The sequence below is a fragment of the Camelina sativa genome, chromosome 5, assembly GCF_030686135.1.
Source record: "Camelina sativa cultivar CO46 ecotype springtype chromosome 5, ASM3068613v1".
NCBI classification, from domain to species: Eukaryota; Viridiplantae; Streptophyta; class Magnoliopsida; order Brassicales; family Brassicaceae; genus Camelina; species Camelina sativa.
The window spans coordinates 15,244,079-15,269,599 of record NC_141884.1 but is presented as its reverse complement, the minus strand read 5'-3'; the positions used below and the strand labels follow the sequence as shown (position 1 = coordinate 15,269,599).

The following is a 25,521-nucleotide window of genomic DNA, read 5'->3' as shown; positions in this document are numbered from 1 at the left end:
TTTTCTTGGGTTGGCAGGTTATTACAGGAGATTTGTGCAGGGGTTTGCAAGCAGAGCACGTCCTATGACTAAGTTGACAGGGAAGGATGTTCCTTTGTCTGGTCAGAAGAGTGTGAGGAAGGCTTTGCAAGCCTGAAGGAGATGTTGACTACTGCGCCAGTGTTGGCTTTGCCTGAGCAGGGAGAACCCTATGTGGTTTATACAGATGCATCTAGAGTTGGGCTGGGTTGTGTTCTGATGCAGCATGGGAAGGTGATTGCCTATGCTTCGCGGCAGTTGCGGGTGCATGAAGGCAACTATCCTACTCATGATTTGGAGATGGGTGCTGTAGTTTTTGCCCTGAAGATTTGGAGATCTTATCTTTATGGTGCAAAGGTGCAGGTGTTCACAGATCATAAGAGCCTGAAGTATATATTCACTCAGCCTGAGTTGAATTTGAGGCAGAGGCGGTGATGGAGCTTGTGGCGGATTATGATTTGGAGATAGCCTATCATCCTGGTAAGGCTAACACGGTTGCAGATGCTCTGAGTCGGAAGAGGGTAGCTTCGGCTCAGGAGCAGGAGATGGAGTCACTGGTAGGGGAGATCAGTGCTTTGAGCTTGTGTGCTGTTTCACAGGAACCGTTGGGTTTGGAAGCAGTAGATAGAGCAGATCTTCTGAGTAGAGTGCGGTTGGCTCAGGAGAAGGATTTGGGGCTGGTTGAATGCCTCTAAGGATGTGGATTCAGAGTATCAGGTCTCAGATAATGGTACTATCTTGGTGCACGTCGTGTGTGTGTGCCCAAGGATGAGGAGTTGAGACAGGAGATTCTGAGAGAGGCTCATGCGAGCAAGTTATCCATTCATCAGGAGCGACTAAGATGTACCGTGACCTCAAGAGGTACTATCATTGGGTCGGGATGAAGAAGGATGTGGCTAGTTGGGTTTCGAGGTGTGATGTGTGTCAGCTAGTGAAGGCTGAGCATCAGGTTCCTGGCGGGTTACTGAAGAGTTTACCCATTCCTGAGTGGAAGTGGGATATGATCACCATGGATTTTGTGGTGGGTTTGCCAGTGTCACGGACCTTTGATGCTATTTGGGTCATTGTGGACCGGTTGACTAAGTCAGCACATTTTCTGGCCATTAAGAAGTCTGATGGAGCAGCGGTCTTGGCTAAGAAGTATGTGAGGGAGATTGTCAGGTTGCATGGGGTGCCAGCGAGCATTGTGTCTGATAGGGATTCTAAGTTCACTTCGGTGTTCTGGAAGGCATTTCAGGCAGAAGATGGGCGACTAAGGTGCATATGAGTACAGCTTATCATCCCCAGACCGATGGACAGTCTGAGAGGACGATCCAGACGCTGGAGGATTTGCTGAGGATGTGTGTGTTGGATTGGGGTGGCCATTGGGCAGATCACCTGAACCTGGTAGAGTTTGCTTACAACAACAGTTATCAGGCGAGTATTAAGATGGCTCCTTATGAGGCTTTGTATGGGAGACCATGTCGTACACCTTTATGCTGGACTCAGGTGGGGAGAGGAGCATGTTTGGTGCTAGTTTTGTTCAGGAGACCTCAGAGAAGATTCGGGTTCTTAAGCTGAACATGAAAGAGGCTCAGGATAGACAGAGGAGTTATGCTGATAGGAGGAGGAGAGATCTTGAGTTTCAGGTAGGAGACAGAGTGTACCTCAAGATGGCCATGTTGCGGGGTCCGAACAGGTCATTGTCAGAGACTAAGTTGAGTCCGAGGTATATGGGTCCATTCAGAGTGATTGAGCGGGTTGGACCAGTGGCATATAGATTGGAGTTACCTGAGGTGATGCGTGCATTCCATAAGGTTTTCCATGTGTCTATGTTGCGGAAGTGTCTCCGTGAGGGAGAGGAGGTGTTGGCTAAGATTCCTGAGGATCTTCAGCCTAACATGACTTTGGAGGCGAGACCAGTGAGGGTTCTCGAGAGGAGGATCAAGGAACTTCGGAAGAAGAAGATTCCTTTGATGAGAGTCCTGTGGGACTGTGATGGTGTTGAGGAGCAGACTTGGGAGCCTGAGGCAAGGATGAAGGCAAGGTTCAAGAAGTGGTATGAGAAGCAAGCCGCGACTTGAGCTTGTTTAGCCTGGTCCCATCTGTAATCCGTGGCTGGAGCGGGAATGGAGTATTCCAGCCCATCTCTCTTGTTACTCGGTCGCTTGGGGTGGTTGGTTGTGCGACTCAGTAACAAGATGAGGTGGTGTTGGGGTACAAAGTTTCCGTGAGGCGGGGTTGCGAAGTTAAGTTTCCAAAAGTGGGGAAGTTTCCAAAAGTGGAAAGTGCTAAATATGGAAGGTTTTACGGGAGTTAGAATTTGTCCATTTTAGCGGTGGGAAGCCTCGGAAGGGCTTTGTGGCCTTTGTGGCGGACTTTCGAGTCAGGGTGCATGTGTGTGGCGGTCTTTTTAGACAGTGTGTGTGGCCTTAGTGGCGGGCTTTTAGCCAATTGTGTGGCCTTTGTGGCGGGCTTTTAGCCAATTGTGTGGCCTTTGTGGCGGGCTTTTAGCCAGAGTGTCTTTGTGACGGTCCTTCGGGACAGATGGTCTTTGTGACGGTCCTTCGGGACAGATGGTCTTTGTGACGGTCCTTCGGGGACAGATGGTCTTTGTGACGGTCCTTCGGGACAGATGGTCTTTGTGACGGTCCTTCGGGACAGATGGTCTTTGTGACGGTCCTTCGGGACGAGTGGCCTTGGTGGCGGTCCTCTTTAGGACATTTGTTTTGGCCTTGGTGGCGGTCCTCGTTAGGACATTTTTGTTGGCCTTTGTGGCGGCCCTTGTGGCGTGTGTATGATCCTTGTGTGGTCATGAGGTATCCCGGTGAGGGGATATGTGGTTGGTAGGACATTGAGATGTTTCTACGCGAGCCACGGGAAGGAAACCTGGGTAGGGATAGGACTCAGACGTGTTCAGAATCGTTTGCTCGCGACTCTTGGGGGACTTAGGTTCTCCTAGTACTGCTATATTCAGAGACTTTGTGGCTCGGGAGTATGGTTGGTATATCGACTTCGGATGACGATCCGGGGGCACGCTGTAGGGTGGCAACCCGAGAGACGAGTTTGGGCTTTTCCTTATATATTATGGCATGCGGGCTTAGGCCTGATGAGGAGCCAACATTGGCATGCAGACTTAGGTCTGATGATGAGCCGATGAAACTCAAGGTCTAGCCTATGAGTAAAAGGGAAGTTCAAAAAGTCAAGAGCAAATGACGCCTGGAACGTGAGTCTATCGCCTAGAGGTGACCTTCTGTAGATCAGTCGGAGGAGTGCGGGCCGTGGGGACGGTTTGCACGGGAGTCCTTGACTGATGGTTGTTTGAGATTCGAGGACGAATCTAGATTGGTGGGGGAGAATTGTAACATCCGCGAACCAAAATATGCGTTTTGGGTAGGGGTGTCGATCGATACCCTTGTAGCACGATCGACACCACTTATTCTGGGTTCGTCGGGTTTGTTTCAATCGTCGATTTGGACCGGTTTGGTTAGGGAAAACCATTGAACCGGGTCTTAAAAGGGGAGAAAAACGACCTAGGGTCGTGTTTTAGTTGTGGTGTCGCCGTTTTTCAGAGAAACAAAGAGAGAAAATTGTTCTTGAGGTTCTAGAGAGAATTTGTGAGATTTCAAGGCATTTTTGGTGAGATCTTGTTGTGGGATTGAAGATCCAAGGCTAGGAACGTGTTGGAAGGTTGCTAGGAGTGTTGGATTCGTTTCTGTTGGTCTAAATCTTCCTTCCAAGAGGTGAGTGCATGACCATGGCTTATCTAAGCCTTTGATTCCTTTGTTCTTGCTTGTTCTTGCTTGTTTGTGTGTTTTTCTTGCTTGGGATTGGTTGAAACAGGTTCCTACGGAGGTTTAGGGCTTGGGTCGTGAGTATTGGGCGATTTGGAGGAGTTTCGGAAGTGAGATTCGACTCTCGTTTTTGTGCGGATCGCAGTTGCAGAGGGAGTGTCGATCGATACCACTTGGTGTCGGTCGACACCAGAAAATTGGGCATCGATCGACACTGTGGGGTAGTGTCGGTCGACACCACTGAGCCAGTGTCGATCGACACTTGGCTGGTGTCGGTCGACACCTCCCTTCCAGTTAGTCGATGTTTGATTTCCTGGTTTGTGTGTTTGTTTGTTGCTTGTCTTGGAACTTTGGAATCATTGTTGCTTGTGTGTATAGCCCAGTAGATGGGAGGATTGCCTCACTGAGTGTTTATCAAATACTCATGCATCTCAATTTGTGTTTGTGGTGCAGGTAAAGGCAAAGTGTGATCGTGGAATCAAGGCAATGAAGGGGAGGATGTTCTAGGGACTCGATTGGATGTTGTCTGGCATTGCTAGGTTGCTAGAGTTGGGTCATTAGAAACATTGCTAGGTTGCTGGTTCCTTGTTTCTTGTTGTTTGGATTGATTATTGTTGATGATTATGGTTATTGGTTTTTATTGGAGTGTTATTGGATATTATGTTGGTGTTGCTATTTCCGCTGATGTTTGTGATTGTGGATAGGTGGCTAGTGGGTATGGGACCACTAGTTGTAGTTCTATTTATTATATTATATTTATTATTATTATTTATTAAAAAAAAAAAAAAGGTCAGTCGTTTCATAAATAAATGAAAAAATCAAAAAAAAAAAAAATTATCTATAAAAACAAACCATATGTGAAGTCACTTTTTCATTAACCTAAACCGACTTCTTATTTCACCACAATATCTTCTCTTCACCAATATGGCTAATTTTAGCCAATTAACCACCATATATCTGTGCAATGATCTCAATTGGAACGTTTGTGTGAAGATCCTAAGGATATGGCGTAAAACAGATAATGGGGATGACTCTCTCGAGTTGGTTGTACGTGATGTCTTCGTAAGTTTTGTGTATTTTTATCACTGATTTAGAGATAATTAACAATATATATATATATATATGACTTTGTTTTTTTCTTATCAATTTCCAGGGGACCAAAATAGTAGTAACTATACCGAATGGTTTTATTGAAATTTTCAAGTTTGACATCCAAGAAGATGCATGGAAAGTTTTTTCTGCTTTTGACGTCATAAACTGCAACAGACCTATCCGTATTACTCAAGGTTACTATCGGATCGTGTTTAGGGAAGATACCATTGTGGAAGACACTGAACCACGTTCTAACAATCAGTCATTGATTATGTGTCTTTTGATACACTATATGATAGTTATCATGCCATACTAATCGCTGCTTAGGTATTTTTTTGAATCTAATTTTTTAATTTGTTTATCTTACTATAATATTAGTTTTATGATATTTAATATAAACATTCATATTTTTTATAGATATCATGGGACGTGTAATCAATGTCCAACCATTGATCTATGTCGATGATCCAAGAGCTGTTCAATATGAGGAAAGGGCCCGACTTTTGCGTTTCTCCCTTAAAAACCAAAAGTAATACGGACAAGAAAAAATAATTTTCCCATGCAACTCGGAACCAAACCAACTATGAAAACCATTTTTTAAATTATCTTTTTCCATATTTACTAGATACAACTAATTCTAACTTTTTTTTTTGTAGTCATGAAGTCATTCACTGTACTGCTTATGATGAACATGCCGACTACTTTCAACGTTATTGGAGTCCTTCTTATACGACTCCTATCATAGGCGTTCTACGTTTCTGGAAGGCTAAGTTTACTCATGGAGGTACAAGCTAATGAGTTTTATAATATTGAACGGCTCAATATGTAATCATTAATTTTAAAAAATTTTATTCTTCACAATAGGTCAAGACATCAAACTTTTGAGTGTTCCTGGAGTGTCTACTATTTGCTTTGATCCTCCATATACTGAAGTAACTGATTTCAGAAACAGGTAAGCTTTAATATAATAATAATTTGTTGTTTACATACATACTTTCATCTCTCATTTATTGATTATTACAATATATCATTTTGATGATATATTATTATGATATTTTTCAGGATCTCCTTCAACCTCGACAGTGATGATGACTTTATCTATTAAGGCATAGCTTCAAGGGAGTAAATGATGAAGTGGTCGACTTTCAAGTTGCTCTATAGTTTGGCTTTATTCTCTCTGTCAAATAAGAGACATTTTGCCTCATCGTGCTTTTCTTATGTAATAAATTACCATCTTTCCATGTCATGTTATTTTAAAAACTCGAGTGTTTTAAGTTTTAATCTTATGATTTTATTATGGTCAAATTTTATATATATACTATAATAATATTTTTCTTTTATTTGCTTATTAGATAAAATAATATGCTCATAGAAAACAATGACATTTCTTATGAAGTTGTTTATACACATATACATAATAGATGTCATTTTAATAGAATATATAGAGTACTTTTCTTAACAACACCAAAACATTGACTTCTATAATGTCGTCGATGCATTGTAGACATATAATTTTGGTTTAATTTTAAGCCTAAACTATAATCATTTTTTTTTTTTTTGCTAAGGGATGGATGCTAAAACTTCAAAATAACTTTAACCCAAAACAAAATAGTAGTCAATTTTTTAATAAATTTAGGATACTTATATAACAAAGTGAACCAATGCATCACGATGGTGTCTTCGCCACAAGACTGGCCGGTGTTCTCCACTTATCTCGAGGACATCACGATGGACAGGGAGGAATTTTCTTCTTTTCCTTATCTTTTATTCCTAGGACTGTAAATGTAAAAGCGGATCTCTTGGCACGCTGTGCGCGCACATCTCCGCATAATGTTTTGTATGTAAACAATTTCCCTCCGCATTGGCTCATCTGAGCTAATCTTTTGTTGACAAAAAAAAAAGTGAACCAATGCATGGAGCTTGACCAGTCTAAAAAATAAAAATGACAGCCTTTCAAAGTCTTTGTTTGATTCTTTAAAAATTGGACATTCCAATAAAAAAAATGACAACACTTTAAGATACTACTCCCATCAAACATAAATTTCATATAAGTAAATGTACACAAAATATATTTTAGAAGTAATTTTAAAAGAAGGAGAATTCGGTTTCTTAACGTTTTTCAACCTTTATCAACTACTTCATTATAAATACAGAATGAGGTTAGCTATATAGATCATTTCTACTCTTATAATGTCTCATCTTTCATCTTCTTCCTTCTTTAAAACACAAAATTTTCCATTAAAAAAATATGGTAGCATACATAGAAGAATTGGACCCGACATCTAATCGGATTAGTGTTGCTGTCAAGTTACTCCGTTGCTGGACACCTCATCGCATATTTGGACAACCAAACTTTAAGTGTTTGATTGTGGTTATGAGAAGGTATTTTAATAGATCTGTGTATTTTCGATAAAAAAAATTTTAATATCTTTTTGTTATGCATGTTTTCAATATACTTTTTTGTCAAATATTTCTCTAATGTGAAAAAGTTTTACAACAGGGAAAACGAATTGAAGCTAAAATCCCATTTCGTGATTACTTTGATGCATTTCGTAGATGTGTTGGAAGAAGGAGAATGGTTTCTTCTTTATAAGTTCGAAGTTATGGAAAATCAGCAAACTTTCAGGAACTGTAACAATCCTTTCCTCATATTGATAACAAATCAAACTCGAATCACCCCAATACCTCCCAGATGTCCAGGCAACATTCTTCATCTAAAGATGCAATAACGCTTGAGAATGCTACAGAGAATGAGAAGAACTGTTGCGTTGGTAAATATCTTATTCTTAAAATTAATTATAAGAATAATAATTTTAATATTAGGATTTTACTCATTATATTTAGTTATGATTTTAATTTTTTTTCTTTTTATAATTTATGGTAGATTTTTGCGGGATGGTGGTACGAGTCGCACCACGTCTTAAAGTTAAATTTCTAGATCGTGAAGCTGGTTACAATGGGCAAAAAGAAGTTCTTCCCTTACAGTGAAGGACATCAAGTAAGTAAATTAAACTAAATAAAGATTTACAAACATGATGAGATCATTGCTATTTAGAAAATATTATTAAGAGTCATATGTATTGAAGATAATCATTTTTTTGTGTGAAGTGGAGAAGAGATTAAATGTCTTGCGGTAGGTGATACATGTTTGGAATTTGGTTATAAATGGAACAAATTACTTCCTGTCCTTAATATAGTAGCAAAGACGTCATGTGTCTGCTTATGTTTTGGAGAAGCGCTTTCTTTGACGGTATAAACAAATCTTAGTTTCAGTTTTAATATAACGCATATAAGGTAAAATTAAATGTATTAATCTTTAGAATTTAATTCTTCAGGTAACATATGCTTAATGTCTCAATTTAGATGTTCTCATCTTATACTTGGAAACGAAGTCAGACCATTCACGACAGATCCTGCCTTGTAAGTTCATAATATTCATATATTTTTTTCAGTATCTCTTTACAATAGATATTTTTTAACATATTTTCCCATTTTTCTGCAGTCTCGCTTTTCATGATACATCAGATGATGAAGATTATCACGGAGAAGAAGAATCAAGTGATTCTAATTAATCAGTGTAACAGCCACATTGTTTGTTACAAAATTTTATCAAATCCTTTAGTTTCCTTTTATTTAGTATAAGTTGTTGTAATTGTGAATCGTTAGTTCCGCCTTATTATCGTTTTCAACCCTAATATAATTTATTTATTTGAATTACAATTTAATATATGTTTATATATTTAAACTTACATTTAAAAGAAAACGGGTAAGTCTTAACATATAAATTGTCATATATATATATGAACCTTAAAAGATTTCGTAAATATTCTCCAGTAGTTATGGCTAAACATATATTTAGTTATGACTAAATATTTCGTAAAGAGTTCATTCGCTTAACATATACTGTCACATAATTTTGTGATTAATTAATAGACAGATTAATCACAAAATTCCTCATTAAGCGTTCTCTCATTAGTCCTACGAAGATATCTCTCAAAAAACAATTAATCAGTGTTTTTCTTTTGCTTAGTTGTTTACAATGAAGAAGAAGAAAAATGATGAATCAAATCGTATTCAAGTAAAAGAAGGCGACCCAAAAAATCGTAAAGTGTCTACGGAAAAATCAACCACAAAGTCCAGTTACAGTTTCATAGAAGCCTCAAACTGTAGTCAATATTAATTCTGTTTTTAGTAGAGTTCTAAATGATATTACAAATCGGTCATCTTCTCAAGTACTTTCTTCTCCAAGTACAAGTAACACACTTTCTGGTATTGTTCATCTCAATTTCATATTTACATTTTTATTTATTCAATATATAAACTATATTAACTTCACAAACTAAATCCAAGCATATTTTTATTTTGTGATTTTGGTGTAGATTATAGGACACCATCTTCTGGCTTTTCAAATGAAGGCATATGCAACAAAGAGAGTCGCAGTAATATTTTTAATGGTAATTTAAAAAAATCTTAAATTCAATTCTTAAATTTAAATTATTACTCATCTTCTATTTCTATGATCATTACGTTTTGAATACACGTGCCAATTAAATTTTTCCTTCAGGAAGTAAGCCTAATTTGGAAAAATGGATTTCGAAACAAACTTGCAACACAAGGATTTACTCATCTACCACTCCCATAGTTGACTCGATAGCAAAAATGGGACGAAGATCATCAACTCCATCAGGTCTATTAATCTAACATATTTGTATAATTATTTTTATTTTATATTATATAGAAAACTAATTATTTCAAACCTTATACCTTATAGACAAACTAGTGCCAAATAACTATCAGAGTAATCATGCAAAGAATTACCGGTACAATCCCACACTTTTGGATGTTACTAATATACCCGAAAGGAATAACAGACACTGAGTTGAGGAAGAGATCAGTCCAGATAGCACTATAACTAGAGGTTATTCGTAATATGTGTAACCCTTTATTTTAACTATTACAAAGTTTTTTCAATTTTATTAACTCTCCATTTATACACAGATCGAGTGTCCACTCAAGCATCAAAAAACAACATATTTAGAAGAAAGGTTTCAAGCATTTCAAAAATGACAAATTTAGACGAAGATGAAGACAATGAATATGAGCAGGTTGACTCAGATAGCGGTTATAATTTCTTCATCCAATAATAAAAGTCTATATTATCTATTGTTAGACATTTATTTACAAAAATAAAATAATCAATCCATGTTTTGCAGATATTGAAGAAGAATATGATGATTAGGTGTTTTATTGTAGTAGTCAAGGAGAAGATGATTCATCATCATCTGAATATGCTGATGATGATGAAGATGTTGTTGATCAAATTACACCACAACTTTCAGCTGCTAATGATGCTAAACGACGTTATGATATGCTTACGATGTTTGAGGCAAGTTTTAAAAAAGTTTTTGGAACCACAACTAACACTACAAAGAAGGACTGTTAATTTGTGGACAGGTATTCTTTTATTGGTTTATTTTAAGTATATTTATAAACAAGAAAAATTTGAAAATTGTGGATGATACATTATATATTTGCAGGATATGCAGATGATGGTGATCCTGAATATAGTTGTTCCTCATTGTGGTGCAATTTTTTGGTATGGAGAGAGGTTGCGGAGGACAGTAAGAACTAATAATCCAGTCTATACTGGATGTTGTAAGCAAGGACAATTGTTCTACCTATGCTAAAAGAGTCTCCAGAAATGTTATGGAATCTACTAACAAATGAAGATGATTTGTCATGTCACTTCCAGGAGAATAGTAGACCTTATAACATGGTTTTCTCTTTTACATCTTTGGGTGGTAAGGTAGATCGTTATGTTAAAAAAGGACGTGGCCCATCCATGTTTGCTTTGCAAGGTGAAAACTATCACTTGATGGGTTCTTTAAAACGAAAGGCTGGTGATTATGCAAAGTTTCAACAACTTTATATTGTTGACACTCAAAATGAAGTCCAAAATAGAGTGAATGTTATGAGGTAATAAAACCATTGTTTTTTTTTTCTTAAATGGACAATTGTATATCTTATAATTTACTGGTCCAAAAGTTGCTAATGAGATATTTTTTTAAAAAATGCAGCAAAGAAGGACGTGAACTCAAAGTCGATGGGAAGAAAAAATTCAGGCCAGATCTTGTGGAAAGCTTAATCAAATTGTTGGACGAAGTTAATCCTCATGTAAGAGCTTTTAGAATGGCTAGAGATAGGTTCGATATGGAGACAGAAGAATCAAACTTCCATATGAGGATTATCTCAAGTCGCAAAACTGATGGTAGGGAATACAACATCCCTACGGCCTCTGAAGTTGCTGCACTGATTCCAGGAGATATTGATGCGAATATGGATAAAAGAGATATCGTCCTCCAAAAAAGAAGTGGAAAATTACTAAGAATTCATGAATGCCATGTCGCATATCTAGCCTTACAGTATCCTTTGTTGTTTCCAAGAGGAGAGGATGGCTACAGACTTGGTATTAAGAAGACAAAGATAACAAGAGGAAGGATATCAAAGAAGCAGTCAAAGAAAAAGAATTCAAATAAAAAAAGTCAGAAGGATGTAAGTATGAGGCAGTGGTTTGCTTATAGGCTTCAAGAAAGGAAAATTGAGAAGCACACCCTTCTAAGATCAAAGCGTTTACTACAACAGATTATTGTTGACGCCTATACCATGATCGAAACAAATAGGCTAAGGTATTTTAAAGAAAACCAAAAGAATCTTCGAAAGACATACAAGGAAGATTGAGGAAAGCAGCAGAAGTTGGAGACGACAATTTAAACAATCATGGAGACTCTTTCACACTACCTGCTTCTTTTACTGGAGGGACCAAGGTATATGAGGCAGAGCTACCTTGATGCAATGACTACATGTAAGAAGTTTGGGTTTCCAGACCTCTTTATTACTTTCACATGCAATCCTAAGTGGCCTAAAATTGTAAGATTTGTGAATGAGAGGAAGCTAAAGGCTGAAGATAGACCAGACACCATTTGCAAAATATTCAAGATCAAGCTTGAGAATCTAATGGATGACATCACAAGAAAATATATTTTGGAAAAACAGTTTCAGGTTTAAATTCTTTAACCTTTTTCATTTTTAATTAAACATTTACACTTTCTTTTAAATCATTACATATTAATATATAACATTACATATTATTGTTGTGCAGCTATGTACACTGTAGAGTTTCAAAAAAGGGGTCTTCCGCATGCTCATATTATAGTGTGGATGGATCCGAAATGCAAGTTTCCTACTGCAGACGAAATTGAAAAGTCGATTTGTGCTGAAATTCCAGACAAGGAAACAGATCCAGAACTCTACAATATAATATCAGAATGTATGATTCATGGTCCATGTGGTGCTGCTTACCCCTCATCTCCTTGCATGGAAGAAGGTAGCTGTTCAAAATTTTACCCAATACCGAATGTTAAAACCACCAGCATTGACAAGGAAGGTTACCCGGTTTATAGAAGAAGAAATGATGAGCGTTTTATCGAGAAGAATGGTTTCAAATGTGATAACAGATATGTTGTCCCTTACAATCGGTTTTTGTTGCTTAAATATCATGCTCATATAAATGTGGAGTGGTGCAACCAAACAGGTTCAGTGAAGTACTTATTTAAGTATGTTCACAAAGGTAATGATCGAGTTGGTGTCATTGTTGAATCTCATAAAAAAAAAGGAACTGAAGAAGGTCAGAAGAATCTTCAAAATGAGAATACGCCAGCATCCAAAGACGAAATACAAGATTACTTCGATGGCAGGTAAAAAATTTAGTACATTCCTTCAATTTGTGTTTATATAATTCATTGTAAATCAGCTTCTTTCAATCTTTTGAAGATATGTATCTGCGTGTGAGGCTATGTGGAGGATTTTAGCTTACCCAATACATTATAGGCAAACCGCTGTTGTCCCACTCACTTTTCATGAGGAAGGCAACATCCTATTTATTTTCGGGAAGGTGAGTCTGCACAGGATGTCATGGATTGTGACTCTCTTGATGAATCTCAGTTTCTTGCTTTATTTGAACTTGAGAAATGTGATGAAGAAGCTAGGAAGTTATTATATGAAGAAATACCAAGCAAGTTTATATGGGATGGGAAGGAGAAAGTTTTTTACAGAAGGAAAACAAGAGCATTTGCTATAGGGAGAATTAACTACGTTCCTCCGACGATAGACGATGCATATCATTTGAGGATTCTTCTCAATTCAGTCAGAGGTCCTACCAGTTTTGATCACATTAAAACTGTGAATGGTGTCATACACAAATCGTATCGTGAAGCATGTTATGCTCTTGGTCTGTTAGATGATGACAAAGAATATATTGAAGGTATCAAAGAAGCACACTTCATGTGTTCTGCAAAGTACGTTCGTAAAATGTTTGTGAGGATGCTTATCTCCGCCGTGCTAAGTGCTCCTCATATTGTGTGGGAAGAAACTTGGACTATGTTATCTGATGACATATTAAGGCGTAAAAAGAGAAGAACTAAAACGACCAGGTTCATTACATTTACTATCTTTTTAAGATACATTTTAAAAAAAAAATTATTAAAGATGTAGTATATAAATTAACAAATCTACATTTTACAGAGCTTACATTGAGTGATGAAGAAAGGAAAATATTCTGTCTACAAGAGATAAACAAACAGTTGAAAAGAAATGGTTCTTCACTTGAGTTTTTTAAGACTCTGCCCCAGCTACAGAATTATAATATTCCAGTCTTAAACCAGTTAATAGCTGATGAGCGTAGATTCATCAATCAAGCTGATTTAAAAAAGAATCATTTGGAGTGGTTAAATATGATTGCTGAAGAGCAGAAGAAGATATATGATGAGATCATAGACTCTGTTTTCAAAGATAAAGGTGGAGTATTTTTCTTATATGGTTTTGGTGGAACTGGTAAACATTCCTTTGGAAAGTTTTATCTGCAGCTGTAAGGATCAGGGGAGAAATCGTTTTAATACTGCTTCTAGCTGTATAGCCTCTCTTTTATTAGAAGGTGCAGAACAGCTCATTCAAGGTTTGGCATTCCTCTCGAAGTGAATGATACATCTATGTGCAGAATGTCAAGGTCTTCTGATCTAGGTGAATTAGTCCAAGAAGCCAAGTTGATAATTTGGGACGAAGCTCCAATGATGAGTAAGTACTGCTTTGAGACTTTAGATAGAAGTTTGAAAGATATAATGTGTGATCGAGAAGATAAACCTTTTGGGGGAAAAGTCATTATTTTTGGTGGTGATTTCCGTCAGATACTTCCTGTTATTGTCGGTGCTGGTCGAGAACAAATTGTTAACTCATCGCTTAACTTATCTTACCTTTGGAATCAGTGTAAAGTGTTAAGGCTAACAAGAAATATGAGGTTGCTGCAAAAGATAACTCCAAATGAAGCCAGGGAGATTGAGAGTTCTCGAAATGGATTCTTGATGTTGGAGAAGGAAGACTTAATGAGCCAAATGATGGAGTAGTTGATATTGACATCCCAGAAGAATTGCTTATCACAGAAGTAAACTCTCCAATTGAATCGATCGTTAATGCAGTGTATGGTAATTTGTTACATACTCCCAAGGATTCCAGCTATTTTTAAAGCAGAGCTATTTTGTGTTCTACAAATGATGATGTCAACACTATAAACGACCACATGATATCCATTTTAGAAGTTTAGTAAGAGTTTAATCAACAAATTCTATATATACTATATACTATATGACGCTTCTTGATTTTGTCTATTCAATTATTCATAGTTTTGTTTCTATTGTTGATTTTGTTACAGGTGAGGAAAGGGTTTTACTTAATTTCAGATAGTATTGATCCTGCAGATAAAAGGAATAAACACAATCCTGCATATAGCCCTGATTTCCTAAACTCAGTTAGGATTTCAGAAGTGCCAAACCATGCTCTTCGTTTGAAAATCGGTTGTCCAGTCATGTTGTTACGCAATATTGATGCTCATGGAGGTCTAATGAATGGAACAAGACTACAGATTACACAAATGGCTGATCATGTTATACAAGCAAGAATCATCACAGGTACGAGAGTCAGTAAAATTGTTCTTTTACCAAGGATGGTATTAATACCATCAGATACCCGTTTGCCTTTCAAAATGAGACGTAGACAATTTCCGATTAACGTTGCTTTTGCAATGACTATCAACAAAAGTCAAGGTCAGTCTCTCTCAAATGTTGGTTTATACTTGACCAGACCTGTTTTCTCTCATGGCCAGCTATATGTAGCCATGTCCCGTGTAAGCAGTAAATCAGGATTGAAAATCCTCATTACTGATCCAAAAGGAAAACCTGAAAAGAAAACAAGGAATGTCGTCTTCAAAGAGGTTTTCCAAAACATTTGATCCACAAAAATGCATAACTTTGTAAGACTCTGTTTTTACTTTGTTTCCATTTTTTTCAATTAAATTGATTTGTTCTTCCATTAATTATTTGATCATATATTTTTCTTTTTTGGTTTTGCTGGGTTTCCTATTTAATTTCACCTTATAATAAATTTCTAAATCCTTATTTTTTATGTACTCCACAAATTACTTTTTATCATGCTCATAGACATATTTAGTTTCATTTATTTAATGTGATTCACACGTACGTTTTATCTTTGAAATCCTACTTCTATATTTTATTAATTATTTAACCATGTATAAATTATATATAATTTCAAAGAAGTTCAGTAAAATAGGCACATTCGTTATATTCCTTATAAATTTGGTTTAATCTAATTTTCCAAGCTTAAAAATTTACAATTTTAAAAAATATTTACACATTTATAATAACATAATATTAAGACTACATATACTACAGCTACTACATGAGAATGAAGAAAGTTGTTTGTTAGATACCTTGGAGGGGAGGATAGAGGCCAGAGTTAATTATATAAGAATGGAAAGGGGTCTATGTCAATCTTAGGGTCTGAATTTGTGACTGCGGTCAGGGGCGCCAAATCCGTCAGTGGTTTAGACCGTCCCAAAAACAGGCCGGCCAGCAGACCGTTGTGGACCAAGTCTATTTGTACATAAAAATGGTCCGCAGTTGGAAGGCAGCGGTTTTATTTATATTATCTTTAAACCGCACCACTGCGGTCTGTATTTAATGAATTGTATTAGTAATTTCAAGTCATAATAAACATTTTGGCCCGTGCTATAGCACGGGTTACTACCTAATAAAAAATTAAGAGGCAACTCTTATTTAGTACACTTAAGAGGTAACTATTATTCTGATTTTATAAACATTATACTATATATTGTTTAAAATTCTAAACAGTACATAAGAAACTCAAATTTAAAACCCACCATTGGACTTGCCCTAACACGCTTAGAATTCTATTTACCTTCTGCGCAAAACTCTAACACATTGTTTCTATACATATGTGGGTTGATTAATATGGATCCTTCCATAGGTCCTAGATCTACACTGAATTATCATTATATAAAATATATATATATATGGTCAGATTATCATCTCTTCAGTTTAATACAATAGACGTTATTCTACATCAAACATATGAGTTATAATTAAGAAAGATAATAAATTTTAGCCAACCAAAATTAACAGAAATATATAGTGTTTACTGATGGTAATAAATAAATTTAAAAAAAACTGAAAAATGTTGTTAGAAAACTGAAATTCTACTCGACCAAAATAAAATATAAATAGAGATCTACAAAACTACAAAAATCTATTCTTCTCAGTAGAATTCATAGTAAGCAAAAATAATAATATGGGTATTTCAAAAACATATGTGACTATTTTCTTTGTAGGAATATTGACAATTTCGTTTTTAAATTACGGCATTTTGGCCAATCCACGTAGTTGTCATTGAAATTATCTTTGATCATTTGAAGAGCAATGGTTGAAATTTTTTTGTCATAAAAACGTATTTTTATATTGCAGTAATCGAGCATACAATCGAGCAAGAGGGAAATTGCATTGGGCCATGTGAGGCATCCTATGGTAATAGAAAATGTAACGATGAATGTACAAGTAAACAATATGCATATGGACAATGTGATTATCAAGTAAAAGGTGAAGACAACCCACAATGTTGTTGCTACACAACAGAGAATAGGAACTCAGACTCCTCTTAGTTATTGGCGATTTGATCTTTATAATTTTTTTTCGAAGTTTTAAAGATGAATTTTGTATTTGTTGTTGATCTTCAACTTTGATAATGAATAAAATAAGACTATTATTATTATTATTATTGTTATTCTTATAATACTAGCGTTTTTGTTAATCTAATTATATTTGTCTCAACGTTCATAAGAACGTTATGTTTTTTTTTTTTTTTGTCGCCATGAAAATTTTGTGGTCGGAGAGTGTGGAATGAAAATCCTGGTAGATTTTATATTGCCAGTACGTTTTAACTGACTTCGACTCCTCTGACCAGTTTTAACTTTTTCGTGTCTTGTTTCCAGATCGCCCATTTTGTGCAATGCGTCTAGCTCCAGACTATTATCCCGTCAGGAACGTTCTGCTATCCGGGAACAATCGACGGTGGGAATTCATTACTCGCATCCGTGTCGAAACAGCGATGGGCAAACCCAGGACAACATTCCCAAGATTTGCGAGTTCGCTAGGGCGAACTGCAGAACCAGTCGGGTCACGTGTCGTTGCATCCGACAGTCTTCAGAACGTTCGCCGAGAAACGCAGACTGCTATTGAAGCCGATATCGATCCGTCTCAGGGTCGGACCGACGTCGATCCTATCCAGGACCAGACTGACGTTGTTCCTATTCAGGCCCCTGAAGAAGATGCCAACATTGTCGATGTTGCGGAAAAAGATATCCTTCCCTTGGCTTTAGGGAATGTCGATTCTCCAAACGAGGAACAGGATGTCCCTCAACTTGGAACTGTATCGAAAAGGAAGAAGAGGAAACAGAACAAGCAGAAGCAAATTGGAAATGACCCAGTCACTGAGCCGCAGTCGGTAGTGAACCGCAAACGCTTGGCTGAAGACGCCGGACTGGAATCTGCCGATCGATTCCGCCTAGAAAGGAGGAATGACAAGACAAATCGCTTCGCCTTTCACTACTTTGGCGACTACCCTTTGGTGACCAATCGTGCTGCTTCAGGCGAACTCTTCCGGAACTTGAAAACCTCCAGTCGAATCCTTCCTGAAGCAGACGAATTGGAATTTAAGCAAGCGTTCCTTAACATCGCCGAATCCCACTTAATGGTTCGTTTTATTGTTTTTCTTTTAACTTGTTCAGATTTCATGCGGGTGAAACTAACGTATGTTCTTTGGATCCATAGACCGCGGCCAAGATGAATACGCTGACTCAACTGTACGATAGACGAGCAAAAGCCGGCAAGAAGTCTGGATTCGAGCTCGAAAATGAGACGGAGTGCGTAGAACAAATCCGAATTGCCAGCGAAGCCAAAGACGAGAGGATCAAGGAGCTGGAAGCTCTTATCGCCAAAAAGGATGGTTTCATTGCTCAATCCGAGCTGAGGATCGGTGAATTGAATTTTTGAGTGCTTACTCTCGAAGAAGAGAAATCCGAGTTGCAGGGAGCATGTGACGAGTTGAAAATCAAACTCGAGTTTGAAGTTAAAAGACTTCGGCGAGATCGTCTTGAGAAGGTGGAGCGAACTGCGAAGAAGGCACATACTCGATTAGATAAAGTCAAGGCTTATCTAGTCGAGCAAGAGAAAGTCTGTCCCCTGGAAGATCTGTTGAACCAAGCTACCGGAATACAGGAAACAGTGCAATATTTGATTGAAAAGGGGGCCGTCATTCCCGAGGAACGAATCATGGAAATTGATGAGAAAAAGGACAAAGTCAAGGAAATTGTCAAAGCAACTGACGTCCTCAAATTGGGTGAAAATGACCTCGTCATGTCTCCGGACCAGCTCGGCTATGGACTTCTCCATCCCGGGACCATGGTCCCAGACTCTGTTCATCATCCGCACGGCTCCAACGCTGAAATCTTTCAGGCCGATCTGACCGGTGTCCCGGATGTTTATTTTTTATTTCATTTTGGTTTTTAGGACTCTTTCGAACATGGGTTTAAATACCTTTGTAAAACATTGCCAACACCTTCTTCCGTCAGGTAACTATCCCGCTTATCTTCGTTCTATCTTTTTGGCGAGAAATCAATCTGTGGCTGCTCTGAATTAATCTGTTATTAATTTCACTTGTGCAGCTTGAGGATGTTGGAATCTGAGATCGCCCTACTTAAGGCAAAAAGGAAAAGAACTACTGACTTGCTCGACGAGTCCGAACAGAATGCCAGGGCACTGGAAACTCATCCCGAAGATTGGGAGAAGACTGGGTTTGCAACTGTTGTGGCCAATGCCAAAGCGACTCAAGGCGAGTGTTCGTGAGATTGCTGCGAATAGCGCACTAGTTCAGAATTAACATGCTTCGTTTGATCTTTTAACAAATAAAACTTCGCCGCATTGTAGCAGGCAAAATTTAAAATCAGAATAAGACTTCGCCGCATAAAAGTAGGGACATTTTACTTGGTCGTTATTTGTGTTATTCTATTTTCCAAAAATGTACCAGAGGCGAGACGTCTCGCGGCTTACATCAGGCAATTTTTGTTAAACGATGGTAGAAAACATCGATCCAAACCTAATAACTAGGCTATTTATGGAATATGTTTGGTCGGAGGGCGAGATACTGGATTCGGCTTATCTCCTTTTCCTTTAGTTCGGATGACGGACTGCAAAGTTACTCTCTGGGTTCGGCTAACCATTCCGTCCGAACAAAAGGTTGGGTGCGGAATAAATACTCTGGGTCTGGCTTATCCCAAAAATTGAAAGATTGGGTGCGGAATACATACTCTGGGTCCAGCTTATCCCTATATGTGAAGATCAGGTGCGAAATAACGACTCTGGGTTCGGCTTATCCTGAAAAATAATGGGTAGTTACGCGAGTTGATCACTTGGCCAGGGTGTCAACGAGGGACGAGTTTGGTATGAACCAATAAATACTTAGTCCAGATCGGATTAAGAATTGAGATATGTATGCAGATCGAATTAAGACTTGAGATATGTATAAATATTCGTCCCTTTTTTTTTTTGAGGAAAATCTCCTTTTTTCTTCTTGGAAATAAGAAACGCGCTTCATTAAATGTGTTACGCGGTCTTTGAGAATTATTCTCGGGACGTAGCGAAAATTTTGCTGCATTCTGATTGGTGGATTCAGCGGCGGTTACCTCCCACGATCCTATATAAATATGGTTAAAGTTTTGGGGGAGCGAAACATTCTAACTTCCACCACATTCAAGAGATAGAGAGAAAAATGGTAACTACTCGATCTGCATGGCTGATACAGGCCCGGGAAAGGATATCTGCTTCGGCGAGCAGTTCCGGTCATGCCGAGGCGTCGAATAATCCCTCCACCCTAGAGGGGGCGGAGACGTTCCTGGTTCGTGCACCTGTCCCTTACGTCGATATGACGGGTGCGGAGGGGAGTCTCGTATGTTAGGAGCTCCGACGATATCGAGCTTGTCGCTATAGGTTGGAGGCTCATCTTACGGCAAGACGCCTTAGGTTGGCCGAAGTCTGTCGGTTTTACCGTTTGGACGGGACTGTTCGGGTCCTGAATGAGATGATCGCCGAAGGTTTCTTCTTGGCGAAGTGGCGTATGACCTGGCTACTTGCCGCGCGTGCGGAGTGCCAGGAACAGGTTGCGCGTATGGAGGTGCCTGCCCTACTTGAAGCTGACTGCCAACCCCTGGAGGATACCGTACATCCGTTTACCACGGCCATCTAGGCCTACCGGGCTTCCCTGGAAAGGTAGAGGCGATACGCCAATTTCTTGGAATTGGCTGGCCCAGTCTTTTGCGAAAAACATATGGTCAAGGGCCCGTGTACCTTCTTGGAAGATTTGGTGTCTAGTGGCTTCAAAGTCCCGGCAGAAAGACTCGAGGCCCTAAGGCAGGCACGTCGGTTTTGGCGGGCCGAACTGATCAAGATGGAGGTGGAGGAACCATTGGAAGATGATATGATTGGTCCACGTCCTCCACTTCGGCTGCAGGACCGTCCAGAACGGTAAGGATGGGAACCATACCGTACCGAACTCCAAAAACGGGCGGTCTTTTTCTTTTTTCTCCACTAGGACCAGTTTGTCGCGAGGGGGTTTCCCCTTTGCGTCTCTTTTCCCTTGTTTTTTTTTTTTAAATGTAATCGATCATATCTCCAAAACCTGTAATGGGGATTGATCCTGACTTAGTTGTATTAATTTGCATTCAAAATATCCGAACTAAACAACGGAAGTTCCCCTTTAGGGTATAAAGTAATGTGCGAAGTGCAATGGAAACTTATGAAACAGTGAAACTATTTGTGCAAAATTTTGTATATTGGCGTATTGCCGATCTAAATGCATTCGAAACAAAGGAAGAATTTTTTTCAGCCAGAAAAAACTTTATTAATATCTTAGCTGTATTCGCTTAATCTTAAAAAGACAAGGCATTGCCTAAGTACCCCCGAAGCGGGGATCAAGCCAACCGTATTTCGTATTACAGATGAAATATAAATGGAGTTCGGACTCCTGAAAACTCCTAGTTAGGGTCGTGAAAATGACTTAGCAGTAATAACGTTTCAAGTGGGCCGTGCTCCACGAGTTTTTGATCCGTTATCCGGCCACGATTACGAGTTCGTAGACGCCCGGGCAAACTGCCTTAGATATGAGGTACGGACCCTCCCACCGAGCGCCGAGTTTACCGGCGTTAACTTCCTTGGTGTTCTCAAAAACTTCCCATAGAACTAGATCGCCTTCATTGAAACGCCGCTATCAAATAGTCTTATTATAATATCGAGCCGCTGCGTCTTGTTAATGTTGCATTCTGACCAGAGCCTTATCACGCAGTTCCTCGGCGAGATCGTTGTGGTCAAATAGCATTTTGTCATTAAGTTTGGGATTGTCGACCATCATGGTTCGACAAAGTGTCGGGACTCCTGCTTCGGCTGGGGCAAGTGATTCGGACCGTACGCGAGGGAGAAAGGGGACTGTCCCGTTCTCTGCCGCGGGGTTGTGCGATAGGACCACAATACGCCGTCCAGGTGGTCTGCCCATGCTCCCTTCCTTCGACCGAGTTGTTTCATGAGTCCATCGACGATCGACTTGTTTGTGGCCTCAGCTTGACCATTTCCTTGCGGGTATCGAGGAGTCGATGTGTTGAGACTGATTTGCCACTTCGTCAGGAAACGTCTGGTGATCATCGAGGTGAATTGCGTGCCATTATCGATGACAATCTCGTATGGAAGTCCGTGGTGACATATGATGTTCTTCCATATGAAATTGGTCACGTCCAAGGATTGGATCCTTGTGAAGGACTCCGCTTCTACCCATTTGGTGAAGTAATCGGTCAGCACTAGGACATACTTCTTGGATTTTGATGCCGGCAGAGGTCCTATAGCGTCCATGGCCCAGCGCATGAAGGGATATGGAGCTGTCACGGTATTCAGCAATTCGGGCGGGACGTGCCGCATTGGTCCGTGGCGCTGACAGGCTTCGCAGTTGGCCATCATTGTAGGCCAATAATGTCCGTCCTTTTTGATCTTGAGGGCGAGTGCACGTCCGCTAGAATGGTTGCCACCTTCGCCTTCGTGTACCTCCATCATGATACGCTCAGCTTCGTCCCGAGTAACACACTTCGGCAAAACAATTCTCCGTCCAAGAGGATGTATTTGGCACTTCGAGCCTTCAATCGTCGAGCTGCCCATCGGTCTGGCGGGATGATGCCTTCAGAGATATAGAGTTTGATCTCGAGTTGCCAATCGTCTGGAGGCTTTGCGATCTCCGTCATATCCTCTTTTGGCTCGTCGACTTCCATTAGAACCGAGTTGTCGTTGATTATAGCTATCTGGCTGTCCGGATCGATGCTGGGAGCGTCGACGCATTCAATCGGAATGGTGCAGCGTAAGTCGGGGTCAGAGCGGTTCGCCAGAGCTGCGAGGGACGCGTTCTCGTTCCGTGGGACCTTCATCAGAGAAAAAGATGTGAATTCCCCAGATAACGTTCGGACCAAATGTCGATATGCTCCCATTCGCTTGTTTTTAGCGTCGAATTCTCCGCTGAATTGGCTGACTACGAGTTGGGAGTCACAGAAGACTTGCAAGTGTTTGACTCCGAGTCCGCGTGCTAACCAAAGTCCCGCAAGAACGGCCTCGTATTCAGTTTCGTTGTTTGACGCCTTGAAGTTATGTTTTAACGCCTGCTCGAGAATTTCACTGGTGGGGGATCGGAGAATGAGTCCCACCCCAGATCCTTGATTCGTCGACGAACATTGTCCAGTGTTCCTCCATAGGGGTGGGGTCGCCGAGCTCAGGAGATAGTTCAGTGATGAAGTTAGCCAGGACTTACGACTTCAGGCTTGGGCGAGAACGGTGTTCGATATCGTACTCGCTTAGTTCGACTGTCCATTTCGCCATGCATCCGGATTGGAGGGAACTATGGAGGATAGTTCGAAGTGGTTGGTCAGTTAACACGACGATGAAATGCGACTGAAAATAGGATCAGATCAATTGGTGATAGCTTGTCCTGTGGGAAGGTTGTTAAAGGGTGGGGACCAGGGTTCGAGGAACGCCTGGTGCACCAATAACCTACTGTGGATTTGGATGAATAGTTCCAATTGCCCAGTGAGGGGTTAGGATCGATGCCCTGCAGGGCCAGCTTGGGGTCCGTTGGGGCGGCTAGCAGAGAGGCTAGTGGGGTCCACGGGACAGGTTGTTACAATAAAAATCGATTTTTATGTGACAACCCGTCCCGCGGACCCCACTAGCCCACCGCTAGCTGCCCCAACGGACCATCCGTGGACCCCACTAGCCCACCGCTAGCCGTCCCAACAGACTCCAAGCTGGCCCTGCAGGGCATCGATCCTAACCCCTCACTGGGCAAATGGAACTATTCATCCAAATCCACGGTAGGTTATTGGTGCACCAGGCGTTCCTCGAACCCTGGTCCCCACCCTTTAACAAACTTCCCACAGGACAAGCTGTCACCAATTGATCTGCAGGTCAATTGGTGACAGCTTGTCCTGTGGGAAGGTTGTTAAAGGGTGGGGACCAGGGTTCGAGGAACGCCTGGTGCACCAATAACCTACTGTGGATTTGGATGAATAGTTCCAATTGCCCAGTGAGGGGTTAGGATCGATGCCCTGCAGGGCCAGCTTGGGGTCCGTTGGGGCGGCTAGCAGAGAGGCTAGTGGGGTCCACGGGACAGGTTGTTACAAGATAATTGTTGGTAGAAGGGAGATAGTTTGATATATAAGCTCATTGAAATTTGATATTACCAATTTTTTTTCATTCTACTATTTTATTCAAACTCAGTACACGATATATGATTTAATGTAATTGACTATTCTAAAATTTATATGTCGTATATGTCCGTAAATATTCCTAGTGTTAATACATAACAACAAACACACATCAAGCCAAAATGTTAGCATCACCTCTCCCCATTTCTCCTCTGAAGTCCCTCAGGCCTTATCGAACCAACTGGCTTATAGATGTCAAGATTTTGCATCTCTGGAGGCAATACCACACCAAAGTTGGAGAAACAATCGAAATGTTTTTAGTAGATTCGACGGTTAGTTATCATTTCTTATATTCTTATATTATATTCTTATAGTTTATATATGTAATTATACTACTTCTAATATTTTTATATAAATATTTTGTAGGGTGATCAGATAGCAGCTACAGTGAAAAAGGATCAGATAATGAACTTTCAGCGAAAACTCCAACAAGGAAATTGGAATCTAATTTCAACTTTTAATTTATCTCCTAGTTATGGTTCAGTCAAGCTATCTGAATTGAAATGGAAGATTGTCTTTACATCCTGGACAAGTGTTAACCCTTCTGATAACATATCTGACGATATGTTTCTTTCATTTGCATCTTATGATGCTGTGCTCGCTGGAAAGCAAGCTGAAAATGTTTTATTTGGTACGTTTATTATATTACATTTAATAATAATATATCCTATTTTTGTTAGTATATTGTATTTTTTACGTTTATTATATTACATTTAATAATAATATATCCTATTTTGGTTTTTCTAATCTATCCAATTTGATTTCTCTCAGATTTCTTTGGTCAAGTTGTCGATTGTGGTGAAATCAAAGAAATAACTACAACAAACAAACCAACTACCAAAATCAACTTCCACTTGAGAAATTCTGAGTATGTTTTAAACTAAATATTTTTCAATGCTTGGTCACCTGACAAATATAGCAAATAATCTTCTACTCATTTTTTAATATTACTACTCTCACAGGGATACACGTGTTTTGTGTACTCTTTGGGGTACCTGCTCTCACATAATTAGTGAAGCTTGCCACGAGTCTACCGATAGTATTGTTGAAGCTTGCACAAGTCTACCGATGGTATTGTTTTCTGCTTACTAGGTTTGGTAAAGTTAATCAGTACAACGGTAAGTATTTTCTCATTATACTACATATTAACTTTCTAAAATGTTTTATTAAATTAGTTGAATGACAATTAATATAGATGCTTGAGTGTTCAAAACACTGGGACTGTTCTCAAGTTATAATCAATTCAGAAATTACTGAAGCTGAAGATCTAAGATAACTGTGAGTTTATATATTTGTAGACGATCATATATACTATTATTTTATAAACACATATAATAACGTGATAACTTGAATATTAGGCTTTCCAATGATGGCTTG

The 25,521-nt window shown here is 39.3% G+C and overlaps 3 protein-coding genes, 1 long non-coding RNA gene and 1 pseudogene across 4 annotated transcripts in view; 4 read left to right on the top strand and 1 right to left on the bottom strand.

Moving 5' to 3' along the window:
- Window positions 1–5,746: 5,746 nt before the first annotated feature.
- On the top strand, window positions 5,747–6,169 carry LOC147943785 (uncharacterized). Its single transcript, XR_015557996.1, has 2 exons — window positions 5,747–5,835; window positions 5,946–6,169. It is a non-coding gene; the product is annotated as an uncharacterized LOC147943785 (long non-coding RNA).
- A 4,951-nt stretch (window positions 6,170–11,120) lies between these two features.
- LOC104733758 (uncharacterized) lies at window positions 11,121–15,219 on the top strand (annotated as a pseudogene).
- A 1,376-nt stretch (window positions 15,220–16,595) lies between these two features.
- On the top strand, window positions 16,596–17,043 carry LOC147943784 (putative defensin-like protein 63). The gene is made up of 2 exons (XM_087450883.1): window positions 16,596–16,689; window positions 16,769–17,043. The coding sequence occupies exons 1-2, from the start codon at window positions 16,596–16,598 to the stop codon at window positions 16,960–16,962; spliced, it is 288 nt and encodes a 95-aa protein (XP_087307009.1). The 3' UTR covers window positions 16,963–17,043.
- A 5,403-nt stretch (window positions 17,044–22,446) lies between these two features.
- On the bottom strand, window positions 22,447–23,260 carry LOC104773905 (uncharacterized). Its single transcript, XM_010498575.2, has 2 exons — window positions 23,193–23,260; window positions 22,447–23,128 (listed from the first exon to the last, which is right to left on the bottom strand). The coding sequence occupies exons 1-2, from the start codon at window positions 23,258–23,260 to the stop codon at window positions 22,447–22,449; spliced, it is 750 nt and encodes a 249-aa protein (XP_010496877.2).
- A 1,006-nt stretch (window positions 23,261–24,266) lies between these two features.
- Window positions 24,267–25,521, top strand: part of LOC147943783 (uncharacterized) — a 2,249-nt gene continuing 994 nt past the window's right edge. Inside the window, exons 1-3 of the mRNA XM_087512366.1 lie at window positions 24,267–24,416; window positions 24,511–24,775; window positions 24,916–25,012. Of these exons, the coding sequence (XP_087368492.1) occupies window positions 24,267–24,416; window positions 24,511–24,775; window positions 24,916–25,012 (512 nt within the window). The remainder of the gene's footprint in view (window positions 24,417–24,510; window positions 24,776–24,915; window positions 25,013–25,521) is intronic.